The sequence below is a fragment of the Fukomys damarensis genome, unplaced genomic scaffold, assembly GCF_012274545.1.
Source record: "Fukomys damarensis isolate Sample0158 unplaced genomic scaffold, DMR_v1.0_HiC HiC_scaffold_37, whole genome shotgun sequence".
Taxonomy (NCBI): domain Eukaryota; kingdom Metazoa; phylum Chordata; class Mammalia; order Rodentia; family Bathyergidae; genus Fukomys; species Fukomys damarensis.
This window is the reverse complement of record NW_022900949.1, coordinates 34,167,237-34,185,645: the sequence shown is the minus strand read 5'-3', so window position 1 is coordinate 34,185,645 and position 18,409 is coordinate 34,167,237. Positions and strand designations below refer to the sequence as shown.

The 18,409-nt window shown below is 46.8% G+C and overlaps 1 protein-coding gene across 4 annotated transcripts in view; it reads right to left on the bottom strand.

Annotated features, from left to right (window-relative positions):
* Rab43 (RAB43, member RAS oncogene family) overlaps positions 1 to 18,339 on the bottom strand; it is a 31,003-nt gene extending 12,664 nt beyond the window's left edge. For 2 of the 4 annotated variants that reach the window (XM_010617586.1, XM_010617592.1), the window contains exon 1: positions 17,651 to 17,840. In XM_010617586.1, the coding sequence (XP_010615888.1) occupies positions 17,651 to 17,773 (123 nt within the window). In that variant the 5' untranslated portion in view covers positions 17,774 to 17,840. Of the gene's footprint in view, positions 1 to 9,928; positions 11,851 to 17,650; positions 17,841 to 18,210 lie in introns of those variants that run through there. The other 2 variants (XM_010617597.2, XM_010617602.2) reach the window with 2 other exon arrangements.
* Between the last annotated feature and the right edge of the window lie 70 nt (positions 18,340 to 18,409).

Here is an 18,409-nt window from a genome sequence, read left to right as displayed (position 1 = left end):
GAGACCCCTACTCCCCAAGGAAGCACCCAAGGGAGGCAGGTGCCAAGTGTTAGGCAAGATGGTTGGACACCCCAGCCAGGAGGCACTGCAAGCCTTCAATAGCAGAGGACAGGCCTAGGATCAGAGGCTCTGAGATGTGGATTGGGCAGAAGTCCCTGCAGTATCACTGTCACGCTCCCTGAGGCCTGCAGAGAGGAAACAGCCGGGCTCTGAAGGGGATGAGGCATGGCCAAGGCATCCAAGCAACAGAACCCTGATTCCAGCTATGAGGGGAACCCAAGGCACTAAGTCCTCACTACATCTTCCCCTGCTGTGCCCCTTCTCAAGCTGCAGCACCGCCCCAGCATCCACAGGTCATCTCCAGCAGCCTGGACCCAAAGCCAGGCTTCCTCCATGGCAGCCGAATCACAGCTCCCAGACCCCATGAAGATCCTGTCAATCTCTGCACTCACCCATCCACAGAATCTGGACAGCTGATGGGACTGATACTATGCCCTGAGCATACCCCAGCTCCTTCAGCTCTCCCCGGCCAGGCTTCTGATCTTGCACAACCTGCAGGGAAAGTCTCTGGCTACTGATACCCAGAGTCAATCCAGGACATCTCCTGAACCTGCACTGCTGAGACCCAGTGAGGACAGGGAGGGCTTCCCCAGCATACATACTCAAGAAAGGGTGCCAGCCTCCCTTCCCAGCAGCAAGACTGAAGCAGGTGAGTTTAATTAAATAGGTTGGGTGGGCAACTCAAGTCTTTGATTTCTGGGCTGGCAAAGCTCCACAGGGCTTTTCTTTGCAAGGTCCCAGCTATGCTATCACTGAGTCTCCATATCCCCACCATCACTTCTTTACAGGACAGATGCACAATTCTTAGCCTTTGGACACATCTTCTATATCCCTCAGGACCCCATGATAGCTGTCCCTGACTCCACAGCTGCAGCCAAGTGTCCCTGACCTGAGCGCTCTCTACGGCTGCACACTTCAGTGTCCTGTCACATGTCCCACATTAGGATGGCTCTGAAAACTAGGCAGGGAACCCAGAAGCCAGCAAGATGGTGATACTGGGGGATGCAAAGATGTCACACATGCACGCGCACATGCATGTGCGCACGCGCACGCACACACGCGCACACACACACACACACAGGCACACGTACATGAATACTCCTTGTTTTCCCACATGATGCCCTGCACCCCTTTCAGGTTCCACCATTAAGAAAGCCATCACCAGACACAGCCCATAACCCTACACCCCCAGAATCAAAAGAGCCAAAATAAATCTCTCTTCTTAATAAAGTAAAGAGAAAGGACATTGCGCCTGGAACAAAAAAACAAAACAAAGACAACTAATCACTCTTCCATAGGGCAAACAAAATGGGTCAGAGTGGGAGTCAGCCTTGGGCTATCAGTGGTGACTCCAGCTTATCAGTAAGGGATTGCATCTTTTTCTTTTTTTTTTTTATTTTAGTACTGAGAACTGAACCTAGGGCCTTAGCACTGGGGTAGAGCCCTGGCCACCCACCTTTTTTTGAGACAGGGTCTTACTATGTAGATCAGGCTGGCCACAAACTCATGGTGATCCTCTTGCCTCAGCCTCCTGAGTACTGGGATCATAAGCATGCATCATCACACCTGGCAGGAACCACACCTTTCTACCTCCCTGCACCACTGGCCACCAGCACAGTGCCTGGCATAGAGCAGGCTCAGCAAATAGGACTCTATGGATGACAGGTCCTGGAAGCTGCTTTCTTGGATCTCATAGCTGCTGGTCACACTTCGAGAGCTCCCAGGTGCCCTGATGGGAAAACATCCTATGTATGAGGTTAAAAACACTGTGGGAAGGTCGGTGCCAACATCTGTGTCACCTCTGTCCCTCCTGTTAGGAATACAAGTGACATTTATTTGATGTCTTTTTCCTGAGTAACAAGACAGGCAGCGGAAAGTTCCCTGTTCCTCCACCTTAGAAAAGAACCTTGGCAAAGTTAGCTCTCTGGATAGATGCTGAAGTGATCAGACTGACCCAAATACAAATTCCTGAGATATTTTTTATCCTGTCTTGGGACGCACGAGTCAAACCAGGAGGTGGAGCTGTGACCTATCCTCCACATCTCCCGTCACTGGCTGCCTCCCCTGCAGTGGGATCTCCAAGGAAGCTTCAAGCCCACACACCAGCCCCGCCAGGCAAGAGGACAATAAGCAACTGTCAACACAGTGTGTTCTGGGAAGCCTCAGACCCAGTCCCCACGTGGATGGTCAGGCAGGTGGACAGCAAACAGTGGGGCATGGTGGCTCAGTGTCACTGGCTGACACAAAGCACAGTAGGCTTCAATGCAGCCTTTGCCAGAGGGATCCAAGGGTTTGGGACAGCATCCTGCACCCCAAATCCCTCCCATTCCCTAAATGGGGTTCTCAGGATCCAGCACCAGAAGGGACTTTCTTTGTCCCTTGTTACAATGCTACTCCTCAAAGTTAGTTCTGTAGCTGTGCTGAGTGAAGAGGAGTCCAAGGTCCAGGGCTCCTGACCTGTGTAAAGAGGACAGTCACACTGGCCTCTGACATCTGAATTTCCTCCCGACAGTCTTCCAAGCCAGCAGCCACCAGAGCTGTGGGTTCTTCACAACCTGGCCTCTTCCTTGACACTGCCCCAACCACACGCACAGGCTCCACTCTGGACCAGGGGAAAACATGAAGTGACCACACTCACACAGGGCACAGCAGCCGCCAAGTCAACTCAGCCCAGTTCAGGCAGGCACCAGATAAAGAGGGGAGTATGAGCAATTGTGCCCATCCAGAAAGGTTTCTGGCAAGCCAGTGGCACTTAATCACAATTCAAGTTCTGCCTTCTTTCACCCTCACAGCCTCTGCATAACTCCCTAAAATCTAAGCCTTCTCTTTTCCCCAAAATCCTCAAGCCCAAGAGCCAGCCTGCAGGGGACCAGGTCCCAAACTGAGCTCTCTGCCTCTCAAACCCCACTTCCTGCTTCCCAATACTTTGATCACAGAAGGGTGGGCCACATTTGGGACACCGACAGACCTGGAGACCTCTGTCCTTATTGTCCCTTCCACTCAGTCACCTCATCAACTCCCAGCAACACAGCCTGCTGGAGCCTCAACCAACTACCCACTTCTCTTCCAGCCAACCTCAGAATAAAGCAGAGGATACCTTGCAGGAGGCTGGTCTGTCCTCAGTCTCGCTCCCCAACCTCAGCAAACATTACACCTGCTCCCTGCGCTCCTATGATCAGGTCCCCAAAGCCTTTCTGTCCCTTACCCATGTCTCCATGGCCCTGGGGAGGTCAGACTGCCTCCTCGGGGCCTCCCTAGCATGCAGCACACATTTCCATGACAGCCATGGCAAACATGGGCCCTGCTTTGCAGGAAAAGTCCTCACTGTCAACATTCTGTGCTGCTATCACCACAATAAACCTGCAAGCATACTCGTGGGGCCACGTGGTACATTGCTAGGCTCAAAAATCCCAGTCACCACAGCAACAGCACTAACATCACACACTTGGTACTCATTTCCACATCTGTTTCCCCAACCTGAGGTGACCCAGAAATCCAGGGACTTCCTTGATTTATCTTTCTCTCTTTGGCCATACAGTGGTGCCTGGGAAAAGGCAGGAACTTACAGGATGAACAAAGTGTGAACTGTTGCAGTGTAATTATCTCCTTGAGTTGGAGCTGAAGTCTCAGGGTGCCAGTTGGGTAATCTCTAGCCAACAACCATAATTAATCCCAACAGAGCACCTTCTAGGTTTCAGGAGTTCTTCCCTTTTAAACCCATCTCAACTTGCCTACTGTTCCAGACGGAAAAGGTCAGCTCTGGGCCAGGGATCTTTTGTTTTCCCTGGTGATGGGGAATCAAATCCAAGGTGTGGAGCATGTTATGTCCTCTACCACTGAGCTACATTCCCAGATGAAAGAGCAAAGTGGAATCTTTTTCTTCTTCCTCCTCCCTCCTTTACTCTCTCTTCTTCTCCTTCTTTCCAGTACAGAGATAGAACCCAGGGGTGCTCTACCACTGAGCCACATCCCTAGTCCTTGGTTTTGTTTTATTTTGAGACAAGGCCTTACTAAATTTCCTAGGCTGGCTTCAAACTTGAGAACATGCTTTAGCTTCCTGAATAGCTGGGATTACAGGCATGCACCACTGCACCTGGCAATAAAAAAAGAGTAAACAAACAAAAGTGGACAAATTTGGAAGACACTACCCTGATGATATGATCAAATGTGGCCTCACTCCCAGTGAAGGGCTGAAATAGAAGGCAGCTTGTCATGAATGATGCTGGACCGAGCACACTTCACCTGTGGCATATTTTTGCCAAAACAGCCTAATCTGAGCCTCATGAACCCTCTAAATTTACCTTCCAGCTTACAGAAAATAGACGGGATAAAGGAGTAAGTGAAAAGGCACCAAGAGAACCAGAAAGCAAAACCAGAAGGTGATTCCTTAAAAACAAAAAAGCAGTATTGTTGTTTTTTTTAAAAAAAAAAAAAGCTGGGTACAGTGGTACAGACCTGTAATCGTAGTACTGAGGAAGCACAGACAAGAGGATCACCAGCTTGGGCGTGAACTACACAGAGATCCTGACTCAAAAAAATAACATATATTTAAAAAGTTAAAAGCCAGGCACAATAGTATGTGCTATAGTTTCAGTGATCTAGGAAGCTGAGGCAGGACAGGCCAGGGAAACACAATAAGATACTATAACTTTAAAAAAAGTGAGGTTTGTCTGGACTTGCAGACAAAGGGTCACAACAACCAAAAGCAAAGTATGAACACAGGAGAATGGGCTTGGAAAAACACTATAATAGATATTCGGGCAGCTGAAGGTGTGGCTCAGTGGTAGAGCACTTACCTAGCAAGCACCCAGGCCCTGGTTCCATCCTCAGGACCACATATACACACAGAATTAGGGAAAGTTGGTGTGAGAGTTAAACTGGATTATCAACTTGATTGGGGATCAGTAGAGCACACTTCCAAGGCGTGTCTGGGTGGGTCACTGAGGCATGATCTAGGGTACTATATCTGGTTCCTGGCTCTTTCCTCTTTGGTACTGTTTCCCTGCTCTGCTTCCTGGCCAATGGGTGAGCAGCTTTCCTCCACCAGGCCTCTTGCAGCACATTTCTGACTCAGAGCCAGCCAAACCTGTACTGAATTCTCCAAAACTGTGAGCCAAAATAACTCTGTACTTATATATTCGGAAGGTCAAATGCTGTTCAGGCAGCTCTCCTAGTTCCAAGGCAGACCAGCCCTTCCAAGACTTGTCCTGCAGTCATGACCATCCTGACATGTCCACTTGAGATGTTGTGCCTCCCTGTGTGTGCTCCTTATGTATTCTCCTGGTGGTCTTGGGCTGGTAAGCTTTAACATTTGAAACTTAATTTAGAATTAAACACTCAAAATCTTATCTTGTAAAGGTAGTCTCTGTGGAGATGGCAAGAGGATCTGGCGATGTGGGAGACGAGAAGGAAGGGAAAAGGAAGTAAAAAGGATTAAGATGTAATATGGTTATGTACAAACTGCCCATGATGAATGCATTCAGTATGTATTGCAAATAAGTATTAATTAAAAAATTAAGCTGGGTGTGGTGGCGCATGCCTGTAATCCCAGTACTCAGGAGGCTGAGGCAGGAGGATTGCTGTGAGTTTGAGACCAGCCTGAGCTACATAGTGAGTTCCAGGTCAGTCTCAACTACACAGTGAGACCCTGTCTCAAAAAACAAAAAAAATAGTGTGAAAAACAAATATAAAATATCCCTCTGTTCCTTTAAGTTGTGATATCAGGCAATGCATCCCAGTGATGAAAAGCTGATTCATAAAGAAAACTGGTACTAGAGAAGCAGGGTTTGTTGCTGCGACTATACCTGGCCATGTGCTCAGTAGCCTTTCGAACTGGTCTGTAGGAAGAATTTGGAAAGGTTTGGAGATGCGGGCTAGAGAAGCCCTAGAATGCTGTAAGCAGAGCCTGACTGGCGGTTCTGGTCAGAACTCAGAACTGACTAGAATGCTGATAGGAATGCAGACAGTAAAGATCAGACTCAGGAGATTTCAGATGGGAATGAAGCCTTCACCAGGAACTGGACTAGAGGCCATCTGTGTTACATATTCTGGCAAAGAACTTGTCTACATTTTGCCCATGTTCTGAGATTTTGCAGGAGGCCGAGTTTAAAGGTGAAAGACTAATTCATCTGGTGAAGGAAATTACAAGGCAGCCTAACATTCAGACTGTGGCCTGGGTACTGCTGGCAGCCTTTAGTCAGACTTACAGCAGGAACTGGGAGAAAACAATATGGCAGAATGACTGGAAAAAGTCAAATTTTGGCCTGAAAGAACCTTATGAGTTCAACCACTGAGACCAAAGGAGGTGTGATTGCTGAAGAGATTAGTGCCATTAAAAAGAAACCAACTTGGATGGAGATTTAGCTCAGTGATTCCGCTGCCTGCCTTGCAAGCACAAGGTCCTGAGTTTGATCCCCAGTACCAAAAAGAAAAGAAACCAAGTATGGCTGGAGATTTAGCTCAGTCAGTGGCACCATCTGCATTGCAAGCACAGGGTCCAAGTACTTTGAACAAGGCAAGAAAAAAGATGCATGTGGGGAACCTCAGAAATAGCAAGACCCGTTCATATTTTAGGGTTTAATAAGTTCTGGCTTCTTAATTATATGGGGGGGTCAAGAAAGAGAAAGGAAGGATGGATTTGCAAGACCCCAGGCCAGGTGTGGTGGTGCATGCCTATAATCCCAGCACTCAGAAACCTGAGGTAGGAGGACTGCACCAAGTTCAAGGCCAGCCTGGTATACATAGTGAGACCTTGTCTCACACACACAAAAAAAATAATAATAAAAAACAGAAAGAAGAAAGAAATTAGCAAGACCCCCATCCACCCATCACAGGTTCCAAGGTACAAAGGTATCAACCTTTCACTTGAGAAGAGTCCCCGAGACCCTCAGTGAAGGCAGGCTACCTAGGGAATTGGTTCTGCAGGATTCATTTAACTGTGTTCAGCTATCTAGGCATTCCAAGGCTACTACAGCCATGGTAGAAGAAGGCCTGGCTAATACTGCTTGAGCTGATGATAAACCTTGCCTTTATGTACATAATGTTGAGTTTTTAGCAATATAGAATGCTAGAGTTGTAGGGTCATGGAGGCTTCCACCAGATTTCAAAAGACCTTAGAGACTAGGTCCTGGGACAAGGATGCACAAAGCTGTGGGAATGAAGCTGAAGATGAAGTGGAGACCCTAGGAAGTTGGAGACGCCAGGAATGTGGACTGTCCGCTGAAGAAAGCTGCATCAAGCAGAACCAGCCTAAGAAAAGCTGGGAGGGCTGCAACCATGCAATGGGGCCACCCAAGCCCTTTGGAACTTTTATCTCACCACTCTGTGTTCTGGACACTGGACATGGACCTATGGGACTTAATGTTTGCCCTACGGGGTTTCAGTCTTGCTTTGCTCCTATATTTTTCCATCCTCCTATTGCTTCCTTTTACACTATGCATCGTATGTTGGGATTATGTAACTTGCTTTTTGTTACAGAGATTCAAAATTGACTTTGCCTTAAGTTTTAGAGGAGACTTTGGTCTGGGGCTTTTGTTGTAAGTTTGTTTGTTTGTTTTTTCATGCAGGGTATCCCTTTACAGTTCAGGCTGGCCTGAACTCACTATATAGCCCAACCTGGCCCCAAACTCCAGGTGATCCTCCTGTCTCAGCCTCCCAAGTGCTGGGATTACAGGTGTGCACCACCACACCTGGCTCTGGACTGGGACTTTTAAGCAATGCTGGAACTGTTGAGCCTTTGGGGAGCACATTATTGCATTTTTATTTGCAAAAATGATACTACATGATATTAGGCAGAATTATGACATTATTGCCTATATTTGGAGAGTAAGTATGAGTTAAAGACATGTCTTTGGGTGTCAAGTTAGCAAGGGTTGAAATTTGACAATTTAGCTGAACTCTCAAGGTGATTGGCTTTAGAACCACCTAAGGGATTAGTAAAGCAGAGTAGTATGGAGGCATCAAGTAGGCATAATCTTGGGTCCCATATCTGGTCCTTGGCCTCTTCTCAGTGGCATAATTCCCCTATTCTGCTTCCTAGCTGCCATGAAGTGAGCAGCTTTCCTCTACCAGATACTTCTGCCATGACATTTCTCAGAGCCAGTCAATTGTGGACCGAACCTCTGAAATCAGGAGCCAAAATATACCTCTCCTTCTTTAAAATGTAGGTGTTGAACATTGTGTCCCGGTGATGAAAAGCTGACTAATATGGTTGAGAAAACCTAAAAGCGAACTGGACAATAGATTCTATGAAAAATAAAACCCAATATGCTTAGTTGTAATCATGGTGGGGTTTTTTTTGGTACTGGGGATTGAACCCAGGGTCATGACTTGCTAGATAAGTACTTTAACACTGAGCCAAATCTCTTCTACTTATTCTTCTTTTGTTGTTGCTTTTTGTTTTTAATTTTTGTTTTTTAGATTTAGATTTTTTAAGACAGGATCTCGCTATCAGGCTGGCCTTGAACTCACTATGTAGCATAGGCTGGCCTCAAACTTGCAGTAATTCTCCTGACTCGTCCTCTTAAATACTGGGATTACAGGCATGCACCACAACCCCAAATTATACTTTTTCATATAATCTTTAATCTTACAATTTTCAGGCCCAGGATTTAGGTCAATGGCAGCACCCTTGCCTCACAAGCACAAGGTCCTGAGTTCGATCTCTAGTATCCCCCCAAAAAATTTTCATATTGAGGTATTTAGGAATCAAGTATGATGCCTCCAATTTAATTTCAAATTTTACAGAACCGAGGTGCTAGGGGTGTGGATAAGTAGGAGGGCACTTGGTTAACACCTGTAAGACCCTGGGTCCATCCTCAATATGAAGAAAAAAAAGATAGAAGAAAAGGTAAGGGAACACATGTCTAAATTCCAGCTCCTGTCTGTCTGTCTGTCTGTCTGTCTGTCTGTCTCTCTCTCTCTCAGAAGAGAGAACTGAGAGAATGACAAGAAAGAGGTAATCATACCAGGTATGATGTCACTTGCCTGTAATCCCAACATCCGGGAGGCTGAGGCAGGAAGATCGCTGCCAGTTTGAGGCCAGCCTGAGCTACATAGTGAGATGAAGGACAGCCTGAACTGCATAGCAAGACCCGGTCTCAGAGAGAGAGAGAGAGAGACAGAGAGACAGAGAGAGGGAGGGAGGGAGAGAGAAAGAAAGAGGTAATCAAGCAGCTATTTCAAAATGTCATTGAGCTGTAGAAAGATAAATTCTCACATTGATCATACCGATTAATTTCAGATCTAATGAAAAACTATCCCACATCTAGACAATAAGATTTTAAAACATAAGAAATAATTTTTTTCTCTAGGAATCCTGTGTTGCTGCTTACCAAGACAGGCTTCTGTCCCTTCTGTCTATCAAGCTCTTAATAAATTGCATTCTTTGTTAAAAAATAAAAAAAATAATAATTTTTTCAAGCCAAGCATTTTGGTGCCTCTCTGTAACCCCAGCACTCTGCGAGGATGAGGCAGGATAGTAAATTCAAGCACTGTTTGGGTAATTTAGGAATTTGGTGAGACCCTGTCCCAAAATTCAAAAAATGTAAAAGGGAAAGGAGGCTCAGTACAAAGCCCCTAGGTTCAATCCCCAGTACTATGAAAAAAGGAAGGAGGGAAGGAGGGAGAAAGAGAAGAGGGAGGGAGGGAGGGAAGAAAGGACGGAGGGAGGGAGGGAAAAGAACTTATTGACAGAGTGCTACTTTAGGCAGGAATAACCTGCTGATGTACATGTGTGTGCACAATCCCAGTAAACTGGCCCAAAGCCAACCTGACACACAGGGGGCCCCCAACCATCACCTCTCTCCTCCAGAGCCAGGGGACCCCACCCAGCTCCCTCCCATGCCCACCACACACTCATTTCACTTACCCAGTGCTCTGCATTGGAATCCACACACATCTCCTTGGAGCCCCCTGGCTGGGCAGAGCCTGCAGAGTCAGGCAACCATCATAGGACCCAGGGATCCCACCTGCTTAGAAGAGGCTCCCCCACTCCCACACACACAGCCAACACTGTTTAGGAAGAATTTTGGGAAAAACCCCAAAGAAAAGTAGAATAAGAGTTTATGCTGAGGGATGCACCCTAGCATTTTAATAATAAAAATTTTTTCTGTGTAATTTTTTAATGTATTTCATAGAATTTTCACACATTTCCTAAAATTGACTTTTTCTGTATATTTTATCATAATACAAACATGACAGAAGCTAAGAATTCATAGCTAATAAGTTGTTGCTTATTCTGGAAATATGATCCATCTTTTGGTGATGAAATCACCTCCTATTACCCACATATAGTTAAACTCAAGGGGAAATAACTCAGGTTTTCATTGGAAACTGTGCAAACAATAGTTTTAGTTGTAAAAATAATTTGGGGGCTGGGGAGTAGCTCAGTGTTGGTGTGTGCTTAGCACAATCCCCAGCACATACATACACATACACACCTAATTTTCACACATTAAAAATGGCAGGTACAGGCTGGGGATTTAGCTCAGTGGTGCTGCACCTGCGTGGCAAGTGCAAAGTCCTGAGTTCAATCCCTGGTTCAAAAAAAAAAAAAACCTCAAAAATGGCAAGTATGGGGATTACCTGACTCACTTGACATGATGGAATTTTTTCAGAGAATGAAGGCTTTCTGGAGCCAGGAAAAAGCCCCCCAAAGACCCTTCTTTGAAAGGCCTAGACATTGTCCAGCCCAGTGCTAATGGGTGGGGCAGGGCCTCATGGAAGGAAGTCAGGTCACTAGGGTTTACCTCTAAAGGGGAACTAGAACCCTAATCCCTTCCTCTTTATACTTCCTGGCCATCATATGGTGAACAGGCTTCCTCTTCCACAGGCTCCCACTGCCATAATGTGCTGTGCCACCACTGGCAATGTGACCATGGTCTGAAACTCAGACAAACCTTTCCTCCTGAGTTGATTTTCTCGGGCATTTTGTCAAGTTAGCTAGAGACCAAACTGATAGGTCTCTCAACACACTTTACTCCTGCAGAAAGCAGTCACCTGAGGAGGCAACATGCCTACTGCCGTGGCCTTTACTACCCAATGCATGTGAAGCTGCCTTCAGGACGTAGGTAAGTCCCCAGACTAAGGAGAAGCCCCACGGTCACTATGTGTGTATTTATTTACTTATCAATGCTGGAGATGGAACCCAGGAACTCTTCTTCCTCACCAAATCCAATCCTGAAGGACCAGTCAAAAGAAAAAACAGTGGGTTCCAAAACAGATTCTGAATAAAGAGTGACACTCAGAAAATCTAAGTTCTCAGGAAGACAACTCTGAAATGAACAGCAATCATCCACATACTGAATTTCTATCAGTGATGGTGAACCTTTTAGAGCTTTTAATTGTAACAAATGGCTATAAGCATGCACACCAGGGGTTTGTCCCCACTCTATAGGTGATTTTAAAAATCCAGGCACATAACTACTTTCTGGTCACACCCCTCATTTGTTTTGCTCTGTTTTGTTTTTGAGACAGGGTCTCACTATGTTGTCCAGGCTGGTCTGGAACTCCTGGATTCCAATGATCCTTCCACCCCAGTCTCCTGAGCAATGAGACCTAACAGTCCATGTGTGGGACAGTCACTGCACTTGCTCCTGAGCGAACCAGCATTCACACAACTCCTGAAATAGGTTTGCCTCCTCTCCGTTCAGGAATAGGAGGTTTGCAGTCCACAGTGGTGCAATCAAGAGAGGGGAACATTCTGAATCTTATCTAGACAGGGCTCTTAAAGACAAATGAAAAAAGTGGTGGTGGTGAAGGCCTGTCATTCCAGCATTTAGGAAGCTAAGGCAGAAAGATTACTGCATGTTTGAGGCCAGCAAAGGCTGCTCAGTGAGACTAGTGAGACCTTGTCCCAAAAAATAAAATGATAAAATAAAATAAAAATGACAAATGGACCTTTCTCAGGAACTACAAGGTTAGGGAGGTCCCTTGTCTAGCAGGATGACTGGTTTCTGCTGCAATATGAACAATAAATCAGCATTCCATAGGGCAGTCCAGAAGATAGGCTTTTCTCTAGCAGGTGTCATTTCCAACACTTCCCCCAGTTAATCTAAATTGGTAAGGATCTGTTCATGTGTCTAATACATACTCGACATTACAATGTTGATATCATACTGCTAATCAAAACATAAAATTCAAGGATCCGTGATGACCTAGATTTAAACTAGGCCCAACCTCTCTCTTAGTTGGCTGGTCTGTATATGTCTGAGGGGATGGTAGATGTCACAACACAGCAAGGAGGATGAAGCCTCATCACACTCTTTCACACATACAGGCCTTCCTGTCCTCCTCTGGACAATGGGGACATCTCCTCCACAGTGGCCACAAGGATCAAACAGAACAATGCCCAAGCAAAGTGGTGAAAATGGACAAGATATACTTTTGTGAGAGAGGGCTGCTTTTACCAAGGAGCTGGAAGAATTTGAATGCTCAAGGCACCCAAGGAAAGGCCTGCATCAGAGGATGGGAGACAGGGGATAGCCTGAGTGCCTATACTGAATGATGCCTACTCAAGTCCCCTCCAGTGCTAAGACAACCCTCGGGGACCACCTTCTGCTCTTCCTTCCTCAGGACAGGTAACACTGGCACAACTCTCCCCTCTTCAGTGACAGGCACCAGAGCAGTGAGTGACCGGCTCTGGTCACCCAACAGGTAGGCTGAGAATACCAGTTTCCTGCCTCCCCAGGTGGTTACAGACTATCACCTAGGTGCCAATGACTCACTGGGCTAGAGTTTGGAGAAGAAATGGACTGGGAAAGGTGGCATCACATGCCCAAGGAAACACTCGGCAGAGCCAAGGTTCGAACCTAGTGTCTGCAGCTTAGAGGTGGGTTTTCTTCCCACTGTCTGCCCAGGTGCTAAGAAGTCTCAGGAGGCAAGGTTTATTTTGCAACCAGGATGAAGAGCAGATTCCTTTAGAAAAAATCAGCATGGCCCAGAACTTCTCTTATCTAACACTCTTTTTGCTATTTCTTTCTTTTCTATGGGGGTGGGTGGGTACTGAGGATCAAATTCAAGACCTTGTACTTGCAAGGCAGGCACCGTGCCACTGAGCTAAATCCCAGGCCCCTTTTTGCTATTTCTGATCAAGAATAAAAAGTCAAACTGATTTTATCCAAATAGAAAACATACAGGAGCAAAACCAGACCCTTGATAGGAAGAACTGAGAAGGTACAACTAAAACATCAACAGCAACATTTCTGGGCCGGGGATGGAGCTCATGGTAGAGTGCTTGACTAACATGCACAAGACTCTGGATTCAAACCCAGACATTAAAAAAGGGGAAAATGTTCCTTTTAGCCTTCCCTGCTCCCTTCTCTGGGAGATGCCAGGAGCTGCTAGAAAAACAAAAATGACTTCTAGGCCAAGGGCAACTGACCAAGGCTAAAGGTCTTGCAATCTGGAGGGCTGGGCCCAAGGGCACAGACTACCTCTCTGCAGCAGAGACCTGGCAGCATCTCCAATAAGTAACAATGAAGAAAGGGGTGGGATGCAGACAAGGCCGACCTCGACAATGCACTCAAGGAAGTGTGTCTAGTGAGCTGCAAAACCCACTTTATATAACAGACCTTTGTCTGTCCCAGATAAGAGGGAAGACAAGAGCCAATTAGAGTGTTTCAAGGATTTAGAAGCAGCTGAGATTTCCTGGGGGACAGTGTAGTGAGAAGGAAGAGGTAGAGACAGGCTAACTCAGACAACCCCTGTCATCTTGGGAGGAAAGTGTTAAGAAGAACAATAACGAAACCAGGCCTTGTATTGGTTTGTATTATACATTTTTGTTTTGGGGGGATTTGGGTTTTTTTTTTCTTTTGTTTTTTTGTTTTTGTTTTGGTTTGGTTTGGTTTGGTACCGGAGATCAAACTCAGGACCTTACACTTGCGAGGCAGGCAGTAGCACCACTGAGTGAAATCCCTGGCTCAACATTATACATTTTTGGTCTTATCTAAGCATAAGAAATCCTTATCTTTCAGGATAAAGAAGAAATTTGCAATACTGATTGCTTCTACTTAGAGGATATTACGTAGCTTGAGGGACAAAGGTAGAAGGGAAACAGTTTCCTATATGTCCTTTTTTTTCTTTTTTTGTTTTTGTGTTTTGAGACAGAGTCTCACTAGGTAGTTCAGACTGTCTTTGAACTCACTATGTAGCCCAGGCTGGACTGGAACTTGAAGTGATCCTCCTGCCTCAACTTCCCAAGCGCTGGGATTACAGGTATGTACACCATGCCCAGCTCTTATATAGTATATTCCTTTAAGTCTTTGAAATTTGACTTGAATCATATGAATGGATTATCCATTCAAAAACAAGCTAAGAACTGGGTATGGTGATAAAAGCCGTAACCCTCTACTCAGAAGACTACAGCAGGAGGAACCCAAGTTCAAGGTCATGTTGGGCAACTTAATAAGACTTCCATGGCCGAGCAAGTGTGGTGGCGCACACCTGTAATCCCAGCATTTGGGAGGCTGAGGCAGGAGGATTGCTGTGAGTTCGAGACCAGCCTGAGCTACATAGTGAGTTCCAGGTCAGTCTCACTACATAGTGAGACCCTGTCTCAAAAAACAACAAAAAAAAAGTAAAAAGAGCTAGAGATGCACTCAGATGTAGAGCTTGCCTAGTGTGTGTGAGTCTCTGGGTTCCATCCCCAGCACTGCAAACAAGTATTTTGTTGGCTGGGCATGGTGGCGCACACCTGTAATCCCAGCACTCAGAAGGCTGAGGCAGGAGGATTGCTGTGAGTTCGAGACCAGCCTAGGCTACATAGTGAGTTCCAAGTCAGTCTCAACTACACAGTGAGACCCTGTCTCAAAAAAAAAAACAAAAACAAACAAATAAAAAAAAAGTATTTTGTTTTGTTTTAAAACAGAGTCTCCCTATGTAGCCTAGGCTAGCTTTGAACTCAGAGACTCTCCTGCTGCAGCCTGCAAGTTCAAGGCCAGACTGGGCTACATAGTGAGTTCAAGGCAGCCTGGGATACATAGTGAGATCCTATCACAAAAAAAAAAAAAAAAAAAAAAAAAAAAAAGAAGATCCCAGCTAAAATCATGTTGTTGAAACTAAAGTACAGAAACAGATGAGTGGTTGCCAGGAGATGCGGTTAAAAAAGGGAACTGGCTACAAAAAAAAACAGGTACTTTCTCGGCTGATGAAACTATCCGCTCTCTCCTGATCATGGTGGAAGTTACACATCTGTATGTATCTGTCAAATTCATAGATTTGCACACTCAAAATGAGCAGTCTACTGTGTGCAAATTAAACCTTAATGAAATTGAGATAGAATAGAAGAAATAAAGCTAGGTAAAAAGGAGACAAGCAAATAGAGATTTTAAAAATTGTACTTTTCGGCTGAGGATGCAACTCAGCAGCACCAAGCCTGCCTGGCAAGTGCAAGCAAGGTCCTAAGTTCAATTCCTGGTACAGGGAAAATAAATAAATAAATTGTACTTTAAAGCAAAACTGCAGTTTCTGAACACAGGCCCAGTTTATTTACTTTTTTTCCTTCTCCCAAATCAACAAACCTAGGCAAATCCCTTTCGGGTCTGCTCATTCCCTTTTACTTACAAAGGGTCCTCACTCACTCATGAAAGGCCACCCTTTGGGAACTTCCCCTAGGAACAGACCCTTATCTCACTAGGGGTGGGCCATCCTCTCCTATCCACCAAGACTAAAGTGAGAGATTATCGAATTCCAGATTTCCACCTCCTGAAACACACAAAAGATCCCCAGTTCCTGACTGTATTTGCCTCATTTCCTTGAACATCTGCACTACCTTCTTAAAAGTGTCCTCTATCTCCCCCTAATAAACACTTCTCAAGCCTCTTTTACTGCTGTGTCCTGAAAATTCTATTTCCATGACAGGAGTCAGGGAACCCACCTACCTATTGTAAATGAGAGGGTTGAGTTCCTTATTTCAGCCTTGAGGACCCTCAGACACAGCCTGAGACAAATGATTTTAAAAAAAGAAAATCACAGTGCAAGAAGATAGCAAATTTAAGTCTAGCTTGGGCAACTTATCAAGACCCTATCTCACAATAAAAAATAAAGGCTGGACACACACCTATAATTCCAACACTCAGGAAGATCGCCATGAGGCCAGGCTCAACTACACCGCAAGTGGTAGTGGTATAGTACCTTGGTTTCAATCCCCAGTAACATACACACACACACACACACACACACACACACGCAATCATATGAAGAGTGAAGACCCCTCCAAGATACTTTTATAATAGATGAGGAAACAGACTCTAGGAGGGGAACACGACTCACTCATGCTGAGCTAACAGGACCCTAGGACCCTGCTTTCCCAAGGTGAAAGATGGGGTTCCCACAATGTCCACTGCTGAGTTAACTCCCAGCCTCTCCAGGTGGGGTTCAGGGTTCCCCTACTGTAAAATGAGGAGGGAAATTACTGCTGAAGGCTTTCCTTCTGCAAACAATTCATCCTATCTCCAGTCTGCTGGAGGGTAAAAAGCTCAGGGCTCTGGAGTCACAAAAACTCCTCAGAATGTTTCCTGGCTGTGTCTGAGGCAAGCCTGAGCACAATCAACCAAGGGTAATAATTCCCTTTGGGCCGGGGGTTTTGTAGCTTAATGGCAGTGCACGTGCCCAGCATTTTTGAGGTCCTAGGTTCAATCCCTAGTATTAAAAAAAATTATCATGGGGGCTGGGGATTTAGCTCAGTGGTTTGGTGGCCTGCCTTGCAAGCACAAAGACCCGAGTTCAATCCCTGGTACAAAAAAAAAAAAAAAAAAAATTATCATGGGCCTGGGATTTAGCTCAGTGATGCAACACCTGCCTAGCAAGCACAAGGCCCTGAGTTCAATTCCCAGTACCAAAAGGAAAAATATATGTATCATTATTATAATCAGAATGCCTTCCAGTGAGTGGAAGACAATGTACAACAGCTGGCTCACAGCAGCCTCCCCAGAAGGGCAGCTGCTATAGCTCTGAGTGGTGCCTGGGCTTTTACACAGCACCATCAGGCCACTTCCTAAGACTGGCAATCTAGAGGTGACAGAGAAAAAGAAACAATGAACTGTTGGACCTGCATTACATAACCTGTGCCGGGTGCACAGTCCACCCAGCTCCGTAGGCCACACTTGTTATCTGGACAGGTAAACAAGAGCCCTGCCCCCTCTCTGTCCACCAACAGCACAGGGACACCACAAAGACTGTGGGCACAGCCAGCTGCTTTGCAGGGCTCTTGTTTTTCATGGGCGCCCGTTTTCCACTGCTCTTTCAGTGTGGCTGCTGGCATCGCCCCAGGGCACAGGATCAATCGTGGGTACACTCCACCCATAGTTGCCCTTCCCTGCCACCTGCTCCAAAAGGTGTGGTCCCCAAATGACTCCTGCAACCTGCCTTTGTTTACCTTGTGTAGACCAAAGTAACCTGCAACCAAAGACTGCAGGAGGAAGGAGTTCCTGGTTCCCCAGTAGTCTACTCTAGAAGCCCTACCGTCCTATAAAGGTTGATGACTTACTTTTCCTCCACAGTAGGGCAGGAGGGAGGCAACACCCCGGGAATTATCCCAATTTTACAGAAACAAAGAGCTAACTACCCCAGCCAAAGGCAATCACCAGCAGACCTGCAGCACCCAAATAGGCAGAGTCACCAAAGCGACTCCCACTTGTGGGAAACAATAGCGACAGCGACAGCTCCTTCCCTGAGCAATCCAGGGTCGTCCTGAGACCCGCGAACTTGGAGCCATGCATCTGCAGAGTGCAGCCCAGAACCGGCAGTGCCAGGTCCTGGTCCGGCCTGCTGCTGCGTCGCGGGGGCTGGCACCTCGATTTCATTCACCGTGTCTGTCACTCATCCAGCCGCTGCGGGACACGGTGGCAGCCACATCCAGCCGGCCCTTTGGGTGGCCGAGCTCGGCCCACTCCCCCCCTTCCGGATCCGCCGAGTTCTGGGACGGATCGGGCCGGCGGGGAGGGGACGAGGAAAGTTCCGCCACAGCCCTCCGGGCCACAAAGCTGCGCTGGAGGAGGCGTGGCCAGGCCGGAAATTCGGGCAGAAACTTTCGGCCCTCGAGCCTCAGAAGCCGCCACTTCCTGGTCCCCGCTTGCCCCCGCCAGCTGCTCTCCGGGTGTGGAGGCCGCGAGGGGGCTGGGAAGGGTCTGTCCCCGTCCCCGCCCGGCCCACCTTGACCCGCTTGCCCTGGATCTCCAGCGTCTTCATGGTGAAGTCCACGCCGATGGTGCTGCCCTGGCGCTCAGAGAAGGCGCCCGTCTTGAAGCGCTGCACCACGCACGTCTTGCCCACGCTCGCGTCGCCCACCAGCACCAGCTTGAACAGGAAGTCGTACTGCTCGTCGGGGTCCCCTGGCCCAGGCCCAGGCCCC